This window comes from Puntigrus tetrazona, chromosome 8, assembly GCF_018831695.1.
Source record: "Puntigrus tetrazona isolate hp1 chromosome 8, ASM1883169v1, whole genome shotgun sequence".
Classification (NCBI taxonomy): domain Eukaryota; kingdom Metazoa; phylum Chordata; class Actinopteri; order Cypriniformes; family Cyprinidae; genus Puntigrus; species Puntigrus tetrazona.
In genome coordinates, this window is record NC_056706.1 from 5,410,601 (window position 1) to 5,431,806 (window position 21,206).

Consider the following 21,206-nt stretch of genomic DNA (forward strand, 5'->3'; position numbering starts at 1 on the left):
TACATTGACAAGGTGTTACCGATATCTTTTTTATAAAAAAGTTTTTTTAAGATGCATGACACATCATGCCTGGTTTGGCGTCAATGGCATCAAATGTCATTGGTTCTCATGTACTCATGTGATGTTTACAGAATGTGTCACGATTCATATTATTTTGCAGAAGTGCAAATGACGTTTCAAAGCTGCAGATGGGAAGATCTGGTAGTGGTTTTGATGTCCTTTTTAAAACTTTTTCTGCTCACAAAAGGTAAAGATATTTAAATTATGGCATGTTATGAGAAAACAAATTGAGAAAACCTTTTTTAATTCTGTGTTAAATATATATAAAAAAAAAAACACAACACTGTATATTTTGAATATATATTATGTTTACCGAGTCAACTGTAACAGGTTTTTTTTTCCAAAGCACAACCACAAAAAACATAATACAATAAGTCACAAAGGAGATGTAAACTTCGTTAACTGTAAACCTGACCTACAGATCAGACATAAGACAAACTGCACAAGCCAACGATGAATCAGAGACCTGTGTACAAGAAGACTCAGAATATATTCTGGAGTGTCAGGTTCATGCATGTTATCTCATGGCCTTTAAATTGATGGTAACATAAATGTCGTTGGAAGTGACATAATTTAAGAAGAGTCCAGAACAATCCACTTTTCATGCGTGTTTGTTTAGTCAGCCATAACGCCCTCCCTAATGAGGTTCAGCTCATAGCACAGGGTCTCGTAGCGGTAGGCCATGCGAATCTGAGCCACGTTGGTTTTGCGGATGTCATTGCCTTCAGGGCCGTCCAACAGGTAGTTGGAACCAAGGAAGTGAATCTTCTCCTGTTTGTGTGAGAAAAAAGATCATGTTGAAATGTCAAGTCACCTTTATTTCTAATATCGCTTTATACAGATTGTGTAAAAGCAGCTTCACGGACACAGGAGGATAGCAGAATCAGTTAGAGAAACCCAGCTAGATCAAGTTTAAAACGAGATCATCTGAGATTACAAAAGGCATCAGTATAATCAGTATAATACTAAGCTTGATGTTGAAAGGTGCAACTCAGCTGTAAAGCAGTACTTCAGAAGATAATGTTACTTAAAGTCAACGAAAACATCTCATTAAATGTGTAACTCTAAAAATGTATGAGTTGGAATCATTATAATGGATAATGGAGCCATTAGAAATCATCTGTCCTTTAAGTGCAAAAAGAAAATTAAGAATAAATTTAAATAAATCCAAGCTATATAATAATTGAAAAAAATTACTTATGCTTAAATTAAAATGATAACTGATAATATAAAATAAAGGCTTATTTAAAATATTGGGAAAAATGAAGTTTTAATATATACATTTTAATCAATGCTATTTCAGCAGTATTTATAAATATTTTAATTACAATTGTATGAACTTTAACGTCTAATATATATATATTATATATTTATATATATATATATTTATCCTTTGTAATCTTTAATCCAAATCTGAAAATGCTCCTCCACTCTAAAACAACGGGTCTTCTCTGATGACATCAGTTCGACAGCTTGGGCATAAGCATGACATCATTAACCACGTCCCTCCAACTGTCAGTGTTCATGCCTTTACTAATCAATTCAAAGCAGAAAAACAAGCAATGCCCTCTGTTTTCCTCATTCAATATTGTGTTCCTCTCAAGAGCATGTCACAAGTATGTCGGTTTACACAAGATCGTTTCAAAATGGCGTATAAACAAAAGTTTCCCAGAACTCTACGTGGCATGACGTCAGCTTCACACTCTCTACACCTTGGGTCTAGATCAGTCCGATTACGCATTAAAAAACAGCGATGTGTTTGGTCAGATGACCTCACCTCAGCAGACAGGCCGCTCTGGAGAACGCTGTTTCTGGCGATCTCGCACATGTCACAGGTGCTGAGCTTGAACACCTGGGCTGCGATGGCATATTCCTCCATAAGGGGCTCCTAGCGATGCAGGGTTCAAAAAAACACACAGACGTGAAGTCAAAGGAAGAGAGGGAGAAGCAGCATCTAATTTAATTTGTTACAAAAAAAAGCTGAAGCTGCACCTTAGTGTAGTGGAACTGCATGGGGTCATCCGTGGAGAGAGACACCATCAGTCCCTTCTTTTGGAACTCCAGAAGAGGGTTCTTGTTGTACTCCAGGAACAGACTGTTGTTGCTGAGTGGGGACATGGCAATGGGGACCTGGGCCAGGTAATACAGATACTGCAGGACAGGGCTCTGTGAGGTGTGAGGAGACAGTGAGTGAAGACGGAGAAATTGTATGGGGGTAAAGGTGAGGCAGTAAGGTGTATTGGTCAGGGTAAATGGTGTATGAACCTTCTTGAGGTTGAGACCGTGAGAGATGTTGTCCGCAGTCATGAAACAGGCCAGCAGGTGAGTGACAGCTCCAGCTTCTCCACAGTGAGGTCTGAACTGGAATGTGTTCATACCTCTCTCCCTGGACGCCACAAACACACAGCACATAGTAAATGCATCTTAGTGGACAACAAAAGCAGTCCTAAGGTTCAATACTCATCTGAAAGCTGAATAAATAAGCTTTCCCTTGATGCATGGTTTGTTATGATAGGACTGATATGTCCCGAGATACAACTATTTGAAAAACTGCAATCTTGGCAATGTATATTACTAACAAAGAGTTCAATTGTAGATTTTTAATAGATTGAAGTGAACGATGCATTTGTGTGCAAAACTCACTGCCACAGTACCAGGGTGTTCTGGGCATCTAGCGCTAGTTGGTTGCTTACAGCCCACGCCTAAATCTTGACAATTTTCAGGACTCTATATACACTACTGTTTAAAAGTGGTGTATTTTTTTAAATACCTTTTTCAATAACTTTATTGAACAATAATGTATTAAATTGATAAAACATTATAGGAGAAATTCCACAAAAATATATATTTTTAAATAATACTAATAATACATTAATAATAAGAATAAATGTCTGTTGAGCAGCTAATCAGCATATTGGAATGATTTCTGAAGGATCATGTGACACTGAAGACCAGAGTTATGATGCTTAAAAAAATGGTATGCATCACAGGAATAAATTACATTCAAATTCCAAATGTATTCAAATATAAAATCTATTTTAAATATTTCACTTTTAAATATGTAATATATGAGTATAATTAATATGTAATTAATATATTTTAATAATATTTTTATTTAATAAATGCATCCCATGTGTGTCTTTTCTAAATGACTAACAAAGAGTTCATTTAGAAAATGTTTTTTTTATTAACTGTATTTTTTTTGTTATTTTTACTTAAAAAAATAAAACAATCCAATTGCAGTTAGAAGAAAAAACATGATTTTTGAAAATGGTTATCCGTTTTTGCAACTGCACTCATTCAAATGTAAATACATGTCAATTTTATTGTTCAAAATAATTATTGACAAATTAAATTTTAGACTTCAAACACTTAGAAAGTAAAAACACACTTCTCCCTGCGGGTGGTGCAATTTACATTTACATTGTCATTTTGCAGATGCTTTTACCCAAAGCTATTATTGTATTATTCATATCATTGAGATGAACGGTGTGGGATTCATTACACACAGACGGGGTTTTGTATGGAAGGAAACCCCTATTATTGGCCGTAATGATAGTAGAAAGCACAGAAATGATCCAGTCTCAGTCTGCTTACTGTTTTTGTGCTACTGAGTTACTCACTTGCGCAGCTGGTTGATTCGGGCAATGTTTGCATACATGTAGTAAATCCAGTAAGAGTATGATGGGTTCTTCACAGCGTCCCACTCCTCAGGTTTGGGGCTTTTTGTGGAAAACATGTGACCGCTGTGTTTGGACTCGTCATCCACACTGTCAAATGCAGTCACCTGTAGAGACACAAAACACAAGGGTGAAGGGGTTAACAGGCTACAGTAATACAGTGAAATAGTATCGTATTTTAAAATAGCTGCTTTCTAATTTAATATATTTTAAAATTTAATTAATTTCTGTGATGACAAAGCTGAATTTCCAGCATCATTACTCCAGTCTTTAGTGCCATTCATAAATCGTTGCACTGCAAAAAATGCTTTTCTATGCTCTAATGCTTTTTTGTCTTGTTTTGAAGCAAATCAAGAAGGATTTTCTAGAAAAAGACAAAACTATTGTCTTGTTTTTGTTTGAAATAAGCAAAATCATCTGCCAATGGGGTAAGCAAAATAATCTTATTAAAAAAAAAAAAAAAAAAAAAAAAAAAAAAAAAAAAAAAAAAGTTTATTTTGCTTATCCTTCTTGATTTAAGATAATTTGGCTATATAAAGAGCGGTTCTGCTATTTTTTGGAAGCCATGATACATTTTTTTTAGGAATCTTCAATAAACAGAATGAATAGTTTATCCTTAAAAAATTTATTTCCTGTCATTCTTGATCAATTTAATACATCCCGCTGAGTAAAAGTACTTAAAGAAAACAAAAAACAAAGATAAAATCTTACTGACCCCAAACAGTATTATATATGAGACAAAAATTATTTGTAACTTTTTTTCCCAGGTTCACTCACATGCTTCAAAAAGACACTCAGCTCAGGGTTGGAGTGCGGGTCAATGGTGGCCTGGAAAACAGGAAGGAAAATGTTTTCCAGCATCTTTCCAAAGTGTGGCACAAAGTTCCTGCCTCTGAAAATGTCACTAAAGAGGGACAAGAGATAAACCGTTAGTGCACTTTCCATTAAGACTGAGTGTGAGAAATTAAAACGGTTCACATACTAGATTCTGGGCACTTGAATCATCCACTTGAGGTGAGGAGAAAAGACTCTGTGCTTGTTAAACCAGCTTGCAAGCTTGGTCCACTCATTAGGGTTACAGCCATAGATGGACAGACGAGGCTCTGCGTACTGGTATCTGGCATCCTCCAGGTCACTAGAAACTTCCTGTGAGATTCCAGAGATTACGGCTGATTTGATTGGTTTCCCGTTCGTGTAAATCAGCAACGGCACGATTCACCCAAGTCTTACCTTAATAATAGTGGCAAAATACTCTCCGGATATGTGGTTCTCAGTCTTCAGATAAAGATCACGCAGCTCACTGGCACCCACAGGGTTGTACTTGGCATTGAATTTATCAAAACGCTGGAAGGTTTGTCTACCCTGCATGAAGTAGAGTCAGAAACAGCTTTGGAGTAATCACAAACGATTAGGAGCGCTGAGAATGCTGTCAAAACAGCTCATGGGTTTTGTGATGGTCTAAAAATAGAGCACATGACAACTGCATAAAGAGCACTGCATAGTGCTAAAAGGATACCTTGACGCATTATTTTTAGTTCTGAACTTCCATGGTGATTCTCTATATATTTTCCACTCATGTCTGGGTAACCAGGCCCTGAAGAATCTGTGTGAGGTGTTGTGTGATACTCACAGCATGCACATCCAGGGAATCGACAGTCAGGTCATAGGGGTGCAGGTTAAGGGATGCAAAAAGCTCCTTCATGGTCATTTCCTTGCCCTTCAGATTATGCACCACGCGATCCGCATCCACGCGGTAGGACTTCTTGATGAAGCGGAGGAGATGCTTCTGGTTCATGCAGGCAGCTGCGTGGATGTGAGTATCAACCTGCAATGAGAACAACATAACTGTCAAGATTTGTGGTAATATAAATGACATATCGGACGTCATACCTTTCTGCAGTTGTAAAAGTCTCTGTGGGGATTTTTCTTCAGCTCTTTCATTTCCTCCATCTCGTTCAGCATCTCATGCACATTGAATTTGGACATGAGGAACTTCAGACGACGATGGGTGTACGTCTTTCTGAGAAACAAAACACAAGGATAGTTCAGTGAGTCAGTAAGAGCTTTCAAAGAAAACATTTTTATTCAGCTAGGATGCATTCAAGTGATCAAAAGTGACGATTAAGACATGTATAATGTCACAAATGTTTTCTGTTTCTAATGAATGCTTTCTTTTGAGCTTAAAAAACAACACTCAGGATGATTTATGAAGGATCACTGAAGACTCATGGAGGGTAATATCTGCTGTGAACATATGTGCCATCAGATAATTTTCAAATAAATGCAGCCTTAGCACAGATAAGACAATTATTTGAAAAAGATTTAAAATAAAATGTTATTGAGTCAAACTTTTACCACTCTATGTTTACTATGTGTATATAAATACGCACACATTCATGTATATATTACAAAAAAATTATATATATAAATATATATGTATGTTAAATATACTAATATATAATATAAATTATTTAAATATGTACATGTATATATTACAAAATATATACTGTATGTGTGTGCATTTGTATTTTAAATATACATAATACACACACACACACACACACACACACATATATTACACATACAGAAACTTTTATTTTTGATTAGATTGATCATGATTAATAATTTCACAGGGATAGTGACTAGATAGTGATAGATCTGCAGTGACTTTGTGAACTTACGTTGGGCCCTGAGCAATCAAGGCAATGAGGAAGTTCATGTCGTCTATGAAGGTAACAAGATCTGGACCGGGGTGGTTCAGAGGCTGGTGTTTATCAGCAGATGCTGCATCTTTGTAGACGTAGATGACACCATCCTTCATGCGAGCGACGTAGCCGAGGTTAGGTGGGAAGTCCTTTGTGCAGAAAGGATCCTCGCCAGACTTAGGAGGAGAGGTGAAGACTGCAACACAACAGTTATGTTATATTTCTCTCTAAATCATAAATAATTCTTCAGTTGACAAACACATTTTTTTTTACAGTGAGATAGTATAAAAGTAGTAAAAGCATTAAGTCAACAACGTAAAGGGATAGTTCGCCCAAATATTAAAATGCTTTCATTAATCACCCCCATGTTGTTCAAAACCAGAAAAGACATTTTGTTCATCTTCGACTTCGATTTGTATAATTTCAACACAAATTATATAATTACAAGATATTTTCGATGAAATATAAGAACTTTCTGACCCTGCACAGACACCAGTGCAACTGAAATATTCAAGGCCCAGAAAGACAGCGAAGACATTGTTAAAATAGTCCATCCACGTCACATCAGTGGTTAACCGTAATTTTAACAGACACTTTTTTCGTGAAAAAAGAAAACAAAAACACTCACTTTATTTTATGATTTATTCTCTTAAAAAGAAATATCTTGATTTGATTCGAAAGATTAACAAAGGTCTTACAGTTTTAAAAAAACAACTTTTGAATGATGATTTGAACGTGCCTTCAATTCAAATATTTATGTTTTTATCGTGGAATTCTGTTTCTGTTATTACCTGGGAGCACTTGATCTTCAGGTTTCCACTGTTCTCCTTCAATCTTGCATAAGAACTGAGAGGGAGTGTTGGGGAATCTCTGGTAAGCCAGCCTCATGTACTTCTCTCTGATAGTCAGGGCACGGTACAGGCCCTTACAGGCCAGCTCAAAGTCATCCATGGTCACCTGCAGAACATTTGGGAAGGGTGTGATTCTGTGCATGCTGATTCTTATATCTGACGTGCCTATATCTCTGACTGAAAATGTCATTTATTGACAAATGCAAATGTATACGTAATAGAGTGCGCTGACTGGATGACACTATGTCAAAAAAGTCATAATGTCCTTGACGTCGTGCAAGGGTGAATGAGTTTAAATCTGAGATAGGCAAGAGTAGGCAAGAATTGATGACTACATGTGAAAAGTGAATTCCTGAACTCTCTTAAAACCCCCTCCTAAATGTCAGATATACATTTCAGAAACTATATCCGGGATGGGCTCCACCTGCTAAGATAGATACTCCTTGGCTGATCTATTTAAGCTGGCTAGTTACCTGCAAAGGGCAGTGTGCAAATCAAAACTTACATAACATGTACATGTTCCAGTCAGTTCCTGGAAGTTATATGTTGACACGTACCCCAGCAGCGTAATCGCCAGTGATGGCCACTCTCTGGAAGTGTGGGACCTCCAAGTAGGTTGGTTTATCTTCTAGCACAGCCTGAGTGCGACTGAGATGCTTCTTACTGTGCAGGGGATTGGTTTAAGATTGGGTCAGGATGGAACTTATTCTCAGACTATTAAGCGTTTATATACATTTACAATGGCTTTATATGATGTACTTTGTGTTATTTGGTATTGCATTCTGGAAAAGATGAACAGGGTCATTTCAGGCCAAGTCAAATCAATGGCCATTTCCAGGTAAAAATGGCTCATTTTGAACCAAAGTATCCAAAACACAAGCTTCGGGAGATACACTAACCCACAAATACAATTCTAGTAAGTTTTTGACTCTTCTAAAGCCAACATACGTAACAATAAATACCAGTGTGCAGCTTTAGGCAACATAATTTTTTTTGTACAGCTTTATAACTAGATGAGAAGCCTTGCACTTACACTTACGCTAAAACTAAGGTGATTTAACTATTTAACATAACGTGTTTCCTCAATATCTACAAACATGTTATATGAAATGTTTAGGAAAATATTTAGGAAACATGTTATATATAAAGCTATAGCCAGTAATTCTACTTTGAAATGTGCATTCCGGGAATTACAAAAAAAAAAAATTCAATTGTGTCATTATTTGTATCACATTTACTTGTATATATATATATATATATGACAAAAACTCGAATGGGCACTTGTTTTATCACAGTGGTTTTTTTTAAACCAATGATGGCTACTGTAAGACTTGCATAGTAAGAGATTATTTAAAATTATTGCAACTAATTATTGACATTATTTAAGAGCAGTTTAGACAAATGTGCTTTCCTTTTACAAAAAGATGTACACTCACAGTTACATATTACTGGCCCAGAAAAATATGGCTGAAAACAAAAACATGTCTGATCTCGCCTGAGAAACTTTTTACAAAGCAAAAGAAACAACATTTATTACACTAACCCATTCGTTTATTGCACTAACCCATTCTTTAAAAAGCAGTTACATAATTAAAACAGGGTATACAGTTGTATAAGTTGTACACTGACCGCTTCTCCTCATCATCATCCTCGGTTATATGTTGGGCCAGCTCTTGGTTGAGGATAGGACAGTCATCGGCCACATCAAACAGGGATATCTCATCACGGACATCATCTTCTTTGGTCTCTGAAGCAAAGACGCGCTCTGCGAATGCACGCGTGCGATCATCCGTCTCTGGTGACCAGAAAACAAAGCACGCACAACACCGGTTTTAGAGAAGATTCATTATTTGAAGAGACGGCGGCAACCAAAGCACAGCATAAAGGAGACAAAAACATCTAAAAGGCCCCAAAGCAGAAAAGATGCATGGACATCATTTAAGTATAAAATAAAATATTGTCCAGAAGATTATAATTGAACAATCAACTCTCATTCTAATGATAAACTTTCTAATCAGAGCATGCTTTTGGCAAAAGTATGACACTTTTTCCAGAATGATTCAACTGCTGAGTCTCTGTGAACACTAGTAGCGATTGAACAAAATCTCCCATGCGCAGATGAACGAAACTATGACAAATTCATAAAAAGCAAAGACACACATCATCATCTAACAACAGCACAACCCAAATCATAACTTAGAAATTAACGGACATCTTAAAAGCTTTTTAGAAATCATAAACATGCACAGAAATACACAACTTATTCATTTGTTTGCTTATGAACTACAGTGGGGTGCAAATACTCATTTTACTTGCGCTATTTGCTTTCAGATATTTTTTTTTTTTTTTTTTTTTTTGGTATTTAGCATATCAGTGAATACAGATATATTCAAGCAAGAAACTTTGTATAAAGGATTTGACATCAGTGTTACAAATTTACTTTATTAGTGACCTATAACAAATTATTAATGATTTTTAATTGTTTTATGTCATAATGTCATTTTTTGGCTCATGCTTTATATGTAAGGCCCAAAACATTTAGTCTCACACTTTTGGACCCCATTGTATATTTTCACTTAAAACAAACAAATGAATAAAATATAGAGACGGATATTCGAAGCAGTTTTAACATGTCGATATCGGACGGGTTCCTTTATACTTACTCCCTTCTGATTATTCATTTCCACAGATTGGGCAAAGGGAAGTCCAAAACATTGAAAAGAAAAGGTTATAGGTTAGACTGAATTAGTAAGAAACGCATCAGTCATTTTATTTATATTTCAGGGATCACACATGCCAAAAAAAAAAAAAAAGTAAATCTGTAATATTAATTCAGATCTCTTTGGGCAGGCAACCTGTAAAGCAAGAGTCATGAATTTTTTTAAAAAAGGTTTCATATAGAAAAGAAACGGCAATAACTTATAAAATAGAAAGTACAAAATCACATGTAAAAAAAGAAAAAAACATGCTCATCTCTATGTCATTTTCAAAATCTCAAGATTACAGACATTTTAAAAAGTACTCAAACAAGGCTTGACATTTCACTATTTATTACTTTTTTCCTCACACAAAGGCAAACTTTTGTTAGTGTTCACTTACAATAGTTTTTTTTGTTGTTGTTTTTTTAACAGTCAAATCAGGGAATTTTTTTTTGCAAATTACATCAAAACAAACTACTCATCTCAATCAGCTTCCTACTTGAGCAGTCAGTGTATTGATATAAATAGTCCCAATCGGTTTCCCCAGCGTGTAGTTAGAAATTTGTTTACACGATATACTGATCTACTCGATAGGGAGCTGAATAAATGGCAATCTAAAGCTCAGCTAGAGGCCCGAATTACTTCTGGCCCAGACCACAGTCCACAATCATCAATATAGTTCACCCAAAAATATAATTTTGTCATGTACTCACCCTCGTGTTGATCCAAATCTGAAAGAATTTCTTTCCTCTGATGATATTTTTGGACAGCATTCCTCTAAATACCATATTGGGTGTTCATCATACAATTTTGGAACAACTCGAGGCTGAGTGAATGACAGCTATCGCTTTAAAAAAAAAGTCATGGATTGTGACAACTAAACATACACAATCTTCTTCTCTGTTCATACAAAAATCGCACACAGTGTATCCACCTGGAGTTTCATGGTCAATCTATTGGATACTGCAGTATGGGACTGGTACTGAGATTCCCATATCTACGAGTTCATGCCCTTTCCAAACACTCAAACAATCATTCGACTACGATTCCTCCCAATACTTACGCTTCTCCTCTGCTGGGTTAGTAACATGTACCCATCAGACATGGGACAGGATTCATGTAGAGAGGGGCAAACGACAAGTTACAGTCACAACACACGGACCAAAACTAGAAATTAAATAGCACAGTTACAAAATCATAACCCTCCCCTATTCGATGTTTGTCAGCCAAACGGATAGTTCCTCCCTAAACTCTCACCATCAGTCAACTAATGATTTACTTTCTCCTGTCAGGCTTAATAACAAGCAGAGACAAATGTATTGACATCTAATAAATGACACACTTTCCAGTACTAGGCTCAAGCTAACATGGGTGTTAAAAATATTAATTAGATAATTATAATGGCCTGCCGTCTGTTCTCTCTGAAGCTCAGCCAGTATGTGGCCTTCCCTTCTGCCTCGAAATGATAGCGTTTCTATTTTTAAACCTGGTGATATCAGTGACTGATATCCTATCACAGTCTGCAAATTTAAATTCTGATTATTCTTAGCCTGCACACGAAAAGCAGCATGTCTAACGATAGAATCAACCCAATATCCTACTCAGAAGAACAGAATACAGATGTGATCATAAGTTTACACACCCCTTACAGAATCTAATGCAAATGTGCTTTTAACAATTGCACTTTTTTTATATATTTTTTTTTTTATTCAGTATGCCTAAATAAGCCATTTGAATGTACAAAAATGACCCGCTTCAAAAGTTTGCATATGCTTGTTTCTTAATGTTGCTTTGCGTTCTAGCAGTTATTTTTCTGCCGCTTTTGTAATTTTTAAGATTCCATTTATTTTGTTCAAATGATTAACATTCTGCACCGTGCACTGCACGCGCTAGGGCTTGAGAACACAGTGGACTAACATTTATGAAGTAAAAATAAACTTTAAATGAGTTACAGTGTGTCAAGCACCAGCGTGACATTCGAGTCACTAGAATCCTCAGACCAGCAAAAGGATCTCTTGCATTTTTTTTAGGCATGCTTCTATCTGCAGTAACTGATGCGACAAAACCGTAAGCCACCAAAAACTTACTTATCAGACCTATCCATCTTCCACATTGCCACAGCTGCAAAAAGCACGCAAACCCCTGCATGAATGCATAAAAATATGATCCAGATTGCACTCCGGTCTGTATCTTAACAAAGAGAATGAGCCTAATCACAGGTGTTAATGAAGAAAGATCACAGGCCTGAAAACCTAACACCTCTATTTTTATTCAGCTGGCGTTCATTAAAACATCAGGGGACACAGTTGAAGCCCGACAGTTGCTCTTTTCGTTGAATTAAACTCGCCATATCCACACCTCCAAAAATAGTAGCTGGAATACCTACCCTAGCGTACAAGCGAGTGTACGAGTTGATCTGCAGGAATAACTATTCAGACACTCCCATTCCTAGATTACGGTTTCTGCTTGAGACCACGATGGTGTCCAGATATTATGCAACACGTTCTGTTCTTCGCAAAACTTTGCATACAAACCAGTTAAGCATTTGTGCTCATTTTAATCTGACGAAACACACATTTCATGGCAGTATGTTTTGTCAAACCCAAATCTTTTCTTTGTGTGGTGGATTCTGGTGGTGAATGGACACTCACCGGGCACAGCGACTTTGGGCATGTTGGCTGCTGGTTCTGACACTATCGCTCTTGCTGTAGAAAGCTGGCCGGTCCGACACTGCTCCTCGGTAGCGGGGAAGTGTGGGGTTGGACACTGCACTGGGGCAATATTAAGCAGTGGTTACCCACTGTAACCAGAGCTGTGTACTGGATACGAGGGGCTTGAGACTCCAGGTTCTGTGTGTTCAGCTCTATTTTAAGTTTTAACAGACAGACAGGTTCGAGTGCCAAGCTAACACATGGGAAGAGCGAGATTATGTAAGCATACACACACACACACACACACACACACACAGATATGTAGTAGAAATGCACGCAATATGCTCAGTTTTCAATTAATTTACTGGTAAAACTTGCAATATGATAGGCACATTAAACATCCAATACACATTAATATTTCCCGCCCAAAAAAAAGACATGAAATGTTTGTTTTCACAATTTTCTGATTAAAGAAAGTCTGTGATACTAATAAATTGTGCTAAAACGGCAAAATACATCAGAAATCAAGTTTTCATACAGCTGAAAAAGAAAGAATCGTTAACGTATTGGCAAACTTAGTTCGTATTTTCTAGAAACATCCTACCTCTGTTAAAGCCAAGACAGAAGGCCAAACACAGTACTATTAATGAAAACATGTTTCAGATTTCAGTGTTAATGAAATCAGGCACAGGTTCATATAAATGCCATATAAATAACATGATAGTCAACACCTATAACAGTTTTAACAGCTTGATAAACCTTCACTGGCTTTCAAGTAGAGACTTCAGGCATCAAAATAAACATTTCCGAACTGAACGCATTTGTACAGCTTTCATTGGAAGATTTAAGACATAATTTAACATGGGCTAAAAGATGTCATGCTATACAGGACGCAGAAGGTGGCACACAGATTTGGCTTGTCCACCAGCAGCACCATGATTCAAAAGGCCCTTTAAGTAAGATCCATCACATCCCATGCGTGTAATCCGATCGAAACCAAATCATTCTAATCATTACGCATTATACATGTCAAAATATACAATTAACATCCGTGAGCAAAGAGGATAAAAGTAACTCTAGACAGTATACGAGACAAAAACGTAAATGCTAAACAAACTCTTTGGCTACAACAGAAAATAAAAAAAAAGAGAAAAGAAAGGCAACAGGGAAAGAAACAAACAGAAATAATCCCACACATTTCTGAAGAACTTCTGCGTTCACAGTATTCCTGAGCACTGAACCTGCGGATTAAGATTAAAGGGCATTTCAAGTTCTCTCTTATAAAGGTCTTTTTTTTTTTTTTTTTTTTTTTTTTTTTTTTAAGAGAGAACTGAAGATAACTTTTATTTTAAAGATAAATGGGGAAGGTCTTATTACATGAATCCCAATTTAAATACGATTTAAAAACCCAGGTCCTTCTCTTGCCTATAAACTAATTAAAACATTCTTGGGTGAATCTTAAAAATGCTAAGTTTCACCCTAAAAATCAAAATAACAAATACAAAATTATACTTTTGGTAAACGATATTAACAATATTTATAGGAGTATTACGGGTTTTTGCATTTTAGTCACATATTTGTTGGCAATTAAGCACATCTCCTCCTCAATTCTCATAACTACAACGAGAAATAAAATCTGAAGCATTTATGCATCATAGTTTTAGGTGTTAAGACTGCCTTCAGGGCTATTAAAATAAAACATGTTACTGCACCACAACAACAGATACAATCATTAAGGATAACATTTGGATGCATTATGATGAGAATTTCAAGGAGGGATGTATAAAAAAATGTGAAAAAAAGCATCAAAATATAACTGCCTAGTTAATTTCAATTTTGTGGTGAAATGTGTGCACGTACAAGATGCACCCTTTTACAATTTAGAATTTATTTCCATCAATGCCAATGCGCTGCTGTGTTCAAAACAGCTCAGAAGTCAAGAAAGAAGAACTCAATGCCCGTTTACCTTTTGCTTCCCAATGAACAGGGAAAACCCAAGTACTAAATGAGACAAACAAGCCTCTGTTGAAACACGTATGTGTCCAATGGCCTCATTTTTTTTTTATTTCAGCAGGCCAACGGGAAAGATGACCAGTTGTGCATGAATCCCTTTCAGCCAGCAGAGGGCCAACTCTGTGCACGCGCGGTCATGAGGCTTCCAGCTGCCTGGTCAACAAATGCTAATAAAACAAAAAAAACTAAAAGAAAGGGGAGGCAGTGCAGTCACATGACTTCACAGGACACGCCCAGACAGCCCTGCTTCCTGTCTTCTCTGCTGTTGAGCTTTTTCATGCGATAATGCCGGATCTCACGGACGAGGGTGTAAAAAGCATCCTCAACTCCCTGAAAAACAAATAAAATAGACAAAGGATATCTTTTAGCATTGAAGAGGCACGCCTGGTTTGATATTACAGTTAAATCAATCACCTACGTTAATAGACAAACTGTTTCCTGAAAAGCGGAGAAACAAAACCGAGAACTGATGAACAGTCTTCGCCCACCTGTCTGGTCTTGGCAGAGGTTTCTACAAACTCAATGCCGTAGCTTCTGGCAAGTTCCTGAGCTTGCTTGGTGTCCACCGTTCTGGCCAAATCACACTTGTTCCCCACTAGGACCATGGGGACATCGTCAGAGTCCTTCACGCGCTTGATCTGTTCTCTAAAAGGACATTATCTTATTACAAACACGCCATATTTATAATAGAAATTATGACATCATTGATACGTCTTACACTTCATTCACTCGTTTTACCGTTGCTTTAAAGAGGTCTTATGAGATTTTTTTTGGCGAATAAGACATCCTATAAGTTGTATAAGTTGCAAACTACCAAGAAAACTGCCTCGCACGTGGCATTGATACAGTTGGCCAACGTTAGCCAATCATAACAGTGGCTAATTGCTTACGAATCTTAACAGACCCTCCCCTTAAAAATAGGTGGTTTTATTTAGATGGGGGTCATCAAACTTGATCCTGGAGGGCCACAGTAGCTCCAACTTGCCTCAACACACCTGCCTAAAAGTTTAAGTATACCTAGTAAGACACTGAATAGCTGCTTCAGGTGTGTTTGATTAGGGTTGGAGCTAAACTCTGCAGAACACCGGACCTCCAGAGGGTCAGAATGAGGGTTGAAAATAGTCACTTTTGCACATAATTTTTTTTTTGTATGCAATAAATGTATTAAGTACACCTCAAGAAACATCCATGTCATGGCCCCTTAAAAATCCAGATGATTCATAAAATACAGCAAACCCCTTTCATCAGCTTGCTGACCTGTACAAATGCACATCGGCGAAGGATTTGAGGTTGTTTATGGCAAAGACACAGAGGAAACCCTCTCCTGTCCTCATGTACTGGTCCCTCATTGCGCTGTACTCTTCCTGACCTGCAGTGTCCAGGATGTCCAGCAGACACGTCTCACCGTCAATCACCACCTGCTTCCTGTAAGAATCCTGAAGATGCGGAAGTGATCAGTCTGACAGTCGCCTGGTTACATCAATCAAACTAAACAGACTACTGGAAATATATATCCTATTCTAATTAAATATTCAGCAGAGGTCATGACAACAAATGAAAACGTCGAATAATGATGGTCATACGAAAAGTCCACTAGTAAATACTAAAGTTTAGCGTAATGCACTGAATTTATCAAAAGAGACATTTATGCTCTTTATGATGCTTAAAATTCTGCTTTGCATCACAGGAATAAATCACATTTGAAAATATATTAAAACAGAAAATTGTCATTAAGTTAAATAGTGCTTTCTGTGCATTTACAAAGTAAAAGCAGCTTTTATATCACAAGTACTTATGTACCTCAATGGTAGGGTCATATTCATCCACAAAGTGATTCTGAATGAGCTGGATGGTTAAAGCACTCTTCCCAACACCACCTGCTCCCACAACAACCAACTTATACTCCGTCATCCTACAGTCCTGAGAGACCACCTGCGAGAGAGACAGAGAGAGCGCACACACGTATTAATAACACTTTAGTACTTGCAAACAGATTGACATACAAATAAATACTTCAAAACATCTGGTGTAAATATCACAAATAAAATATTTTCTGTGTTTGTATACTGGATTGTTTGCCGCTTTAATGTAATCATTTTTGCCTAAATCCAGATTTGGAGGGGACCAGAGGCACATCCGTTTAAAAATATAGTAAAAACAGCACTATTATGAAATATTACCATTTTAAAATAACCGCTGACTATCAAAATGTTTTAAAATGTATTTTAGGCTCTTTGACCGCATTACAGTTCCATCACTTCGCCAAATGGTTTCTATTATTATTATGTCTTGCCACAGCGAAATAACCACAACCCACAATCACACTGGTCAAACAAATAAATACAGTAAAAAATATGAAAAAAATGACAGCTCATTTGCCACAAAACAACACTGCACTGACATACAATATACAAAACTCACATTTTATAAAACAATATAAATAACAACTCAAGTTCCTCTAAAGCAATTTAACAATTATTGCAATGATAGAATAAATGAAATAAAGTTTCTTACTCAACTTCAAAAAAAGAAGCACTATGGGAGTCCAATGAATGCTGTCAAAAACATTGGTCCAGAAAAATGTACACCTAGGGGATGTATATATTGAATAACGTAACATTCACCTAATATATCTACTGTTACATTTTTTTTAAATCAAGAAGACAAACTTGATCCAATAAAAGTTTGGGCATAATTGTTTACTTCTCATTAAAGCGTAGGCATGTTTTAAATAAATGCACATAACTCTGAGACAAACTTTTGATTAATTGAAAGATCTAGCTGGCATAGGCTTCTTCATACATTTTAGTATAGTACCGTCATCTTTAAATAAATCTAAAGCAGATACAACACGTCTGTCATACAACTTATCAATAAAAAGAGGTTGTCCACAAACTAAAATGCATGACTTTTATCTGAAGAATTTCTTTGTTGGGAGAAAAGATGTGCACATAACACAGCTTCCAAGAGAGTAATGCTTGTTGGTGAGAAATAGAGAGAAATTGCCAAATTAGAAGAGTTAAATTCAATTTCAAAAGAATATCTAGACCACCTAATTTACGAAATATAGAATTTGTACTACAGAGATATTTTGTAACCAACTAATTCTAAAAGAACGAACTAATCCTTTAAAATCCAAGACTTCCATACCACCCCCAGAACGATTAGAAGACAAAACAGATATCTTAATTTTATAGGATTTATTCTTCCAAAAAAATTTTTGTAAGCTTTTATTTATATCAGCAATTTTGTCACTAACAAATAAAGATAAAGCGTTGTAAACGCATTGGGACAATCCTTCTGTTTTATATATAAGAACTTAAAATTATTCTAGTTTTCTTTATTTTAGGAAAAAATTGAGACGTTGACGAGTCAATCTATCTTTAGTAAGGAAAACTCCAAGTACCTGTCACAGTCTTTAACGGGTATATGATGTAGTGATGATTGTTGGGTATCATAGAGACATAACGCCTCACACTTTGAGAAATTTAAATATAAGCCTGAAGCCTCAGAGAAAGATTAAATAACAGAGATACTTAAGAGGATCTGACTTTGATCTTTAAGAAATGAGGTAGTATCATCAGCCACTTTCTTTTTCTTTACCAAATACAGAAATACCTTTCAAAGTGGCATTTTAACATTCCCAGTATGGCCGCTGACATCTTGACTAGTCCTAACTAGTACTGCCTAGTTCAAAGCAAACTTTTTAGAAAAACAAACACTTACATCAGCATAATAGCAAGTATTATAATAATCATCACGCGGCTCGCGTTGTTATGATAATGTTCACATATTGGTGCGCTTGGCTAAGATCATGTAACATTAGAAAAGTCTTCCGTTTGTGCTACATCCATTTACTGAACTCGTTTTCATTACTTTTGCTTTAACTCTCTTTAATAATAGCGTTTTGGGGGTGGAGGGGGTAACAAACTCAACACGGGGGTTTTGTGGCAGGGGTGTGTTTCATAAAACCATTGGAAGCTAACTATGGTCGTTCTCGTTATTTCTATTGAACTCTATTGGTGGCGACAGAACTTGCGACCACAGTTGCTTTTGGGAAACGCACCCCTGATCAGATCAGACCTGGGTTAATTAGCATAGCCCAGGTAGAGTATATGTTTGATTTAGCTCATGTTTAAACATGAGCAAACTGTTACTTTTCAGGGAATATAATTTAGTAATAAAAAGAAGCTTCTGAAAACAGCTTAACATTAGTCGCCTTAGCTTACCTTTTGGATGCTATTATTATCTAATATCATTATGCTTCAATTAGCTAGATCTAGATCAAGAGTTGTTATTTTACATATGCTCTCTGCTGTTTAATATTTTCTCTCATCATCATCATCTGATCAATGTCTTGAGGTGTGACAACCATAGTATAGGGGAATAATTGACTCCGGGCCGTTAAATTATTCTAAAAATTGCATAATTGCACAAACACCCAAAATTTTAAATGCTATAACATATAATCAAAATTATAATATATAGTTCAGTCGACTCATCTCTAAAAGCACTAGGAAACGTAACATGCTGCACTTGATTCATTTATTTATTTATCCTTTATTTTTCCAGCCCCATTGAGATAAAAGAAAATCTCTTCTTCCAGGGAGTCTTGGACGAGATGATGTTTCAGTCATGAATCAACTAATGCATTAAAACAGTAAATTGATTCATTCACGACTTGACAGCAGCACCCATGCATCTGAGCTTTATGTGGGCTTCAGCAGTTGTCCGAGTACACAGACTGAATTAAAAGCATATTGCACAGTGAATAATATAATGTTGTCTGATGTACCTTGTAATTTATATGACTCAAACTGCAGGCCGTTCAGCAATTTCTCCACTGTCATGTGACCACTGACATCACGATAGTAATAACAGTTTCTGTAAAAAAGCATCCCCCTCTGCAAACATTACCCCTACAATCTATTTATAGAACGGCTAAATGTCAAAGTCATTCTCAGAGTACAGCCAGGAAAAGACATTAACCTGAGAGAGAAGCAGAGGTCGCTGACCCCGGAGCTGTTTTTACTTGTTCAACATAAACCCGAGACAGATTTCTGCCCAAAACATCTTTTTTTTTTTTTTTTTTTTTTACTGCTATCAATAATATTACACGTGCATATTTAATACAAATGGTAAGCTATGCACCCGAGCACATTGATGTTAAAAAAATAATAATAATAATCATGTCTTCAAAATTAAATGAAATGCTCTTCCTCTTCAGCAACTTTCCCTTTTCCTCTGATGTCACTGTATGGACAATCGGATAATGCTAACCAACAGACAAACCGAAAGAACTGACATTCAGTCCAGATATAAAAATAAAACACACAGAAGTAGAATTATGGAAGCTTGTTTCTGGCCAAAAAGGGGCAGGAAATAAAAGGCTAATTGTTGCATTTTTTCCTCAAAATTGAGCTCACAATTCAGAATTGCAAAATTTAGGAGGCAAAATTTTATTATTGTGAAATATATTTGCGAGACGTTACAATGATAAGAAAAGCCACAATTAGCTTTTTTTTTATTCAGTGCAGAAAAAAAAATAATTATGAGGAAAAACTATGAACTGTGAGGAAAAAGTCTGAATAGCTTTTATGTTTATGTTACGGCTCTGTGGTGGAAAAGGCTTGAATTAACAGATATCACACTGACTTTACCTGTAAAACACTAGAGCAACTTATTATGGACAAGTATAATTTTTGTGAAAGGAAGAGTTTCCCTTATTCTGTTATTTAGACAGATGTCTTATCACAATGTACGCCATTAAAGTCAGTGCCTGCTTTTTTTTGGATTGTACAGAAACAAGCATAATGTTAGCAAAGTATGGTTGTGCTGTTGGTAAATGCGTACTTTTAACTGGTTTGAACGTCTCACACCATTCAATTGCCTTGCTTATGGCTTTTATAATTTCACTGATTATCATGTATCGATGTCACGTTTGTGATCATACTAGGTCAAACCCCTAAAGAAAACCAATAGGATGACCTGGCACAGAACGTACACGTTTAACATGTACAAATATCACAAGAAATCCATTTAGACAGCTCACTGTGATCTGAGGCACAGCCTTTATAAGGAAATCCTCGGTTTAAAAATATTCACAGTAGCAGTACACATAAAAATGAATGTAAACAGCCGAGCACGGGTATGAACGCGATAGAGAGCGTCTGTAAGGCGTGGAGAAGGAAACTCACCGCTTACACTGCAGTTCTGCGACCTCTGGCTGATCTGATCAACAGGGCTCTGCTAATTACTGCTCTCTCGCCCAAAATAATGCCATGAGGAGCACTTTAATCGCCGCTTCACGCTCGACTGGAAGCCACGTAACTCGCACGAACACGATTAGTCAGGAAACTACAGATTCGGTTTGTCAAAACGGCAGTTAAATAAGTCTGTCCAAAGTTTTGAATAAGAGTTGACCAAGCAGCTTCCCCAGAACTTCACGACTCACGGCGACTTCCGGCTTCAGAATTCCACAAATCGTGTCAAAATAAAAGTCCTGGCGTTATCGCTGCAATACGGCCATGTCTGATGACGTAAAAAA

At 36.5% G+C, this 21,206-nt stretch overlaps 2 protein-coding genes across 5 annotated transcripts; both read right to left on the minus strand.

The window, feature by feature from the left end:
• Positions 1–350: 350 nt before the first annotated feature.
• ampd1 lies at positions 351–12,801 on the minus strand. 4 transcript variants are annotated; one of them, XM_043246773.1, is made up of 17 exons: positions 12,647–12,787; positions 11,059–11,067; positions 9,960–9,965; positions 8,926–9,091; positions 7,854–7,959; positions 7,237–7,402; positions 6,422–6,641; positions 5,631–5,760; positions 5,371–5,565; positions 4,971–5,102; positions 4,723–4,886; positions 4,518–4,644; positions 3,684–3,847; positions 2,326–2,446; positions 2,053–2,226; positions 1,838–1,948; positions 351–831 (listed from the first exon to the last, which is right to left on the minus strand). In XM_043246773.1, exons 1-17 carry the CDS (start codon positions 12,666–12,668, stop codon positions 676–678), a joined length of 2,169 nt encoding a protein of 722 aa, XP_043102708.1. In that variant the 5' UTR covers positions 12,669–12,787; the 3' UTR covers positions 351–675. The 4 variants fall into 4 exon arrangements, with proteins under 4 accessions (XP_043102708.1, XP_043102707.1, XP_043102709.1 ...); XM_043246772.1 differs by having other exon boundaries at positions 11,059–11,070; positions 12,647–12,786; XM_043246774.1 differs by lacking the exon at positions 11,059–11,067 and having other exon boundaries at positions 12,647–12,801.
• A 189-nt stretch (positions 12,802–12,990) lies between these two features.
• Positions 12,991–21,133, minus strand: nras (NRAS proto-oncogene, GTPase). Its single transcript, XM_043247541.1, has 5 exons — positions 20,857–21,133; positions 16,460–16,591; positions 15,917–16,095; positions 15,148–15,304; positions 12,991–14,989 (listed from the first exon to the last, which is right to left on the minus strand). Exons 2-5 carry the CDS (start codon positions 16,568–16,570, stop codon positions 14,870–14,872), a joined length of 567 nt encoding a protein of 188 aa, XP_043103476.1. The 5' UTR covers positions 16,571–16,591; positions 20,857–21,133; the 3' UTR covers positions 12,991–14,869.
• Positions 21,134–21,206: the final 73 nt, after the last annotated feature.

Coding starts and splice junctions, on each gene's coding strand:
- ampd1 (XM_043246772.1), bottom strand. CDS start 12,668: ATGCCCAAAGTCGCTGTGCCCG. Junction 5,761..6,421: donor TTGATTGCTCAGGGCCCAAC/GTAAGTTCACAA, acceptor TTTGTTTCTCAG/AAAGACGTACACCCATCGTC. Junction 832..1,837: donor AGAGCGGCCTGTCTGCTGAG/GTGAGGTCATCT, acceptor TCACACAAACAG/GAGAAGATTCACTTCCTTGG.
- nras (XM_043247541.1), bottom strand. CDS start 16,570: ATGACGGAGTATAAGTTGGTTGTTGTGGGAGCAGGTGGTGTTGGGAAG. Junction 16,096..16,459: donor AATATGACCCTACCATTGAG/GTACATAAGTAC, acceptor CCGCATCTTCAG/GATTCTTACAGGAAGCAGGT. Junction 14,990..15,147: donor CCTCTGCCAAGACCAGACAG/GTGGGCGAAGAC, acceptor TTTGTTTTTCAG/GGAGTTGAGGATGCTTTTTA.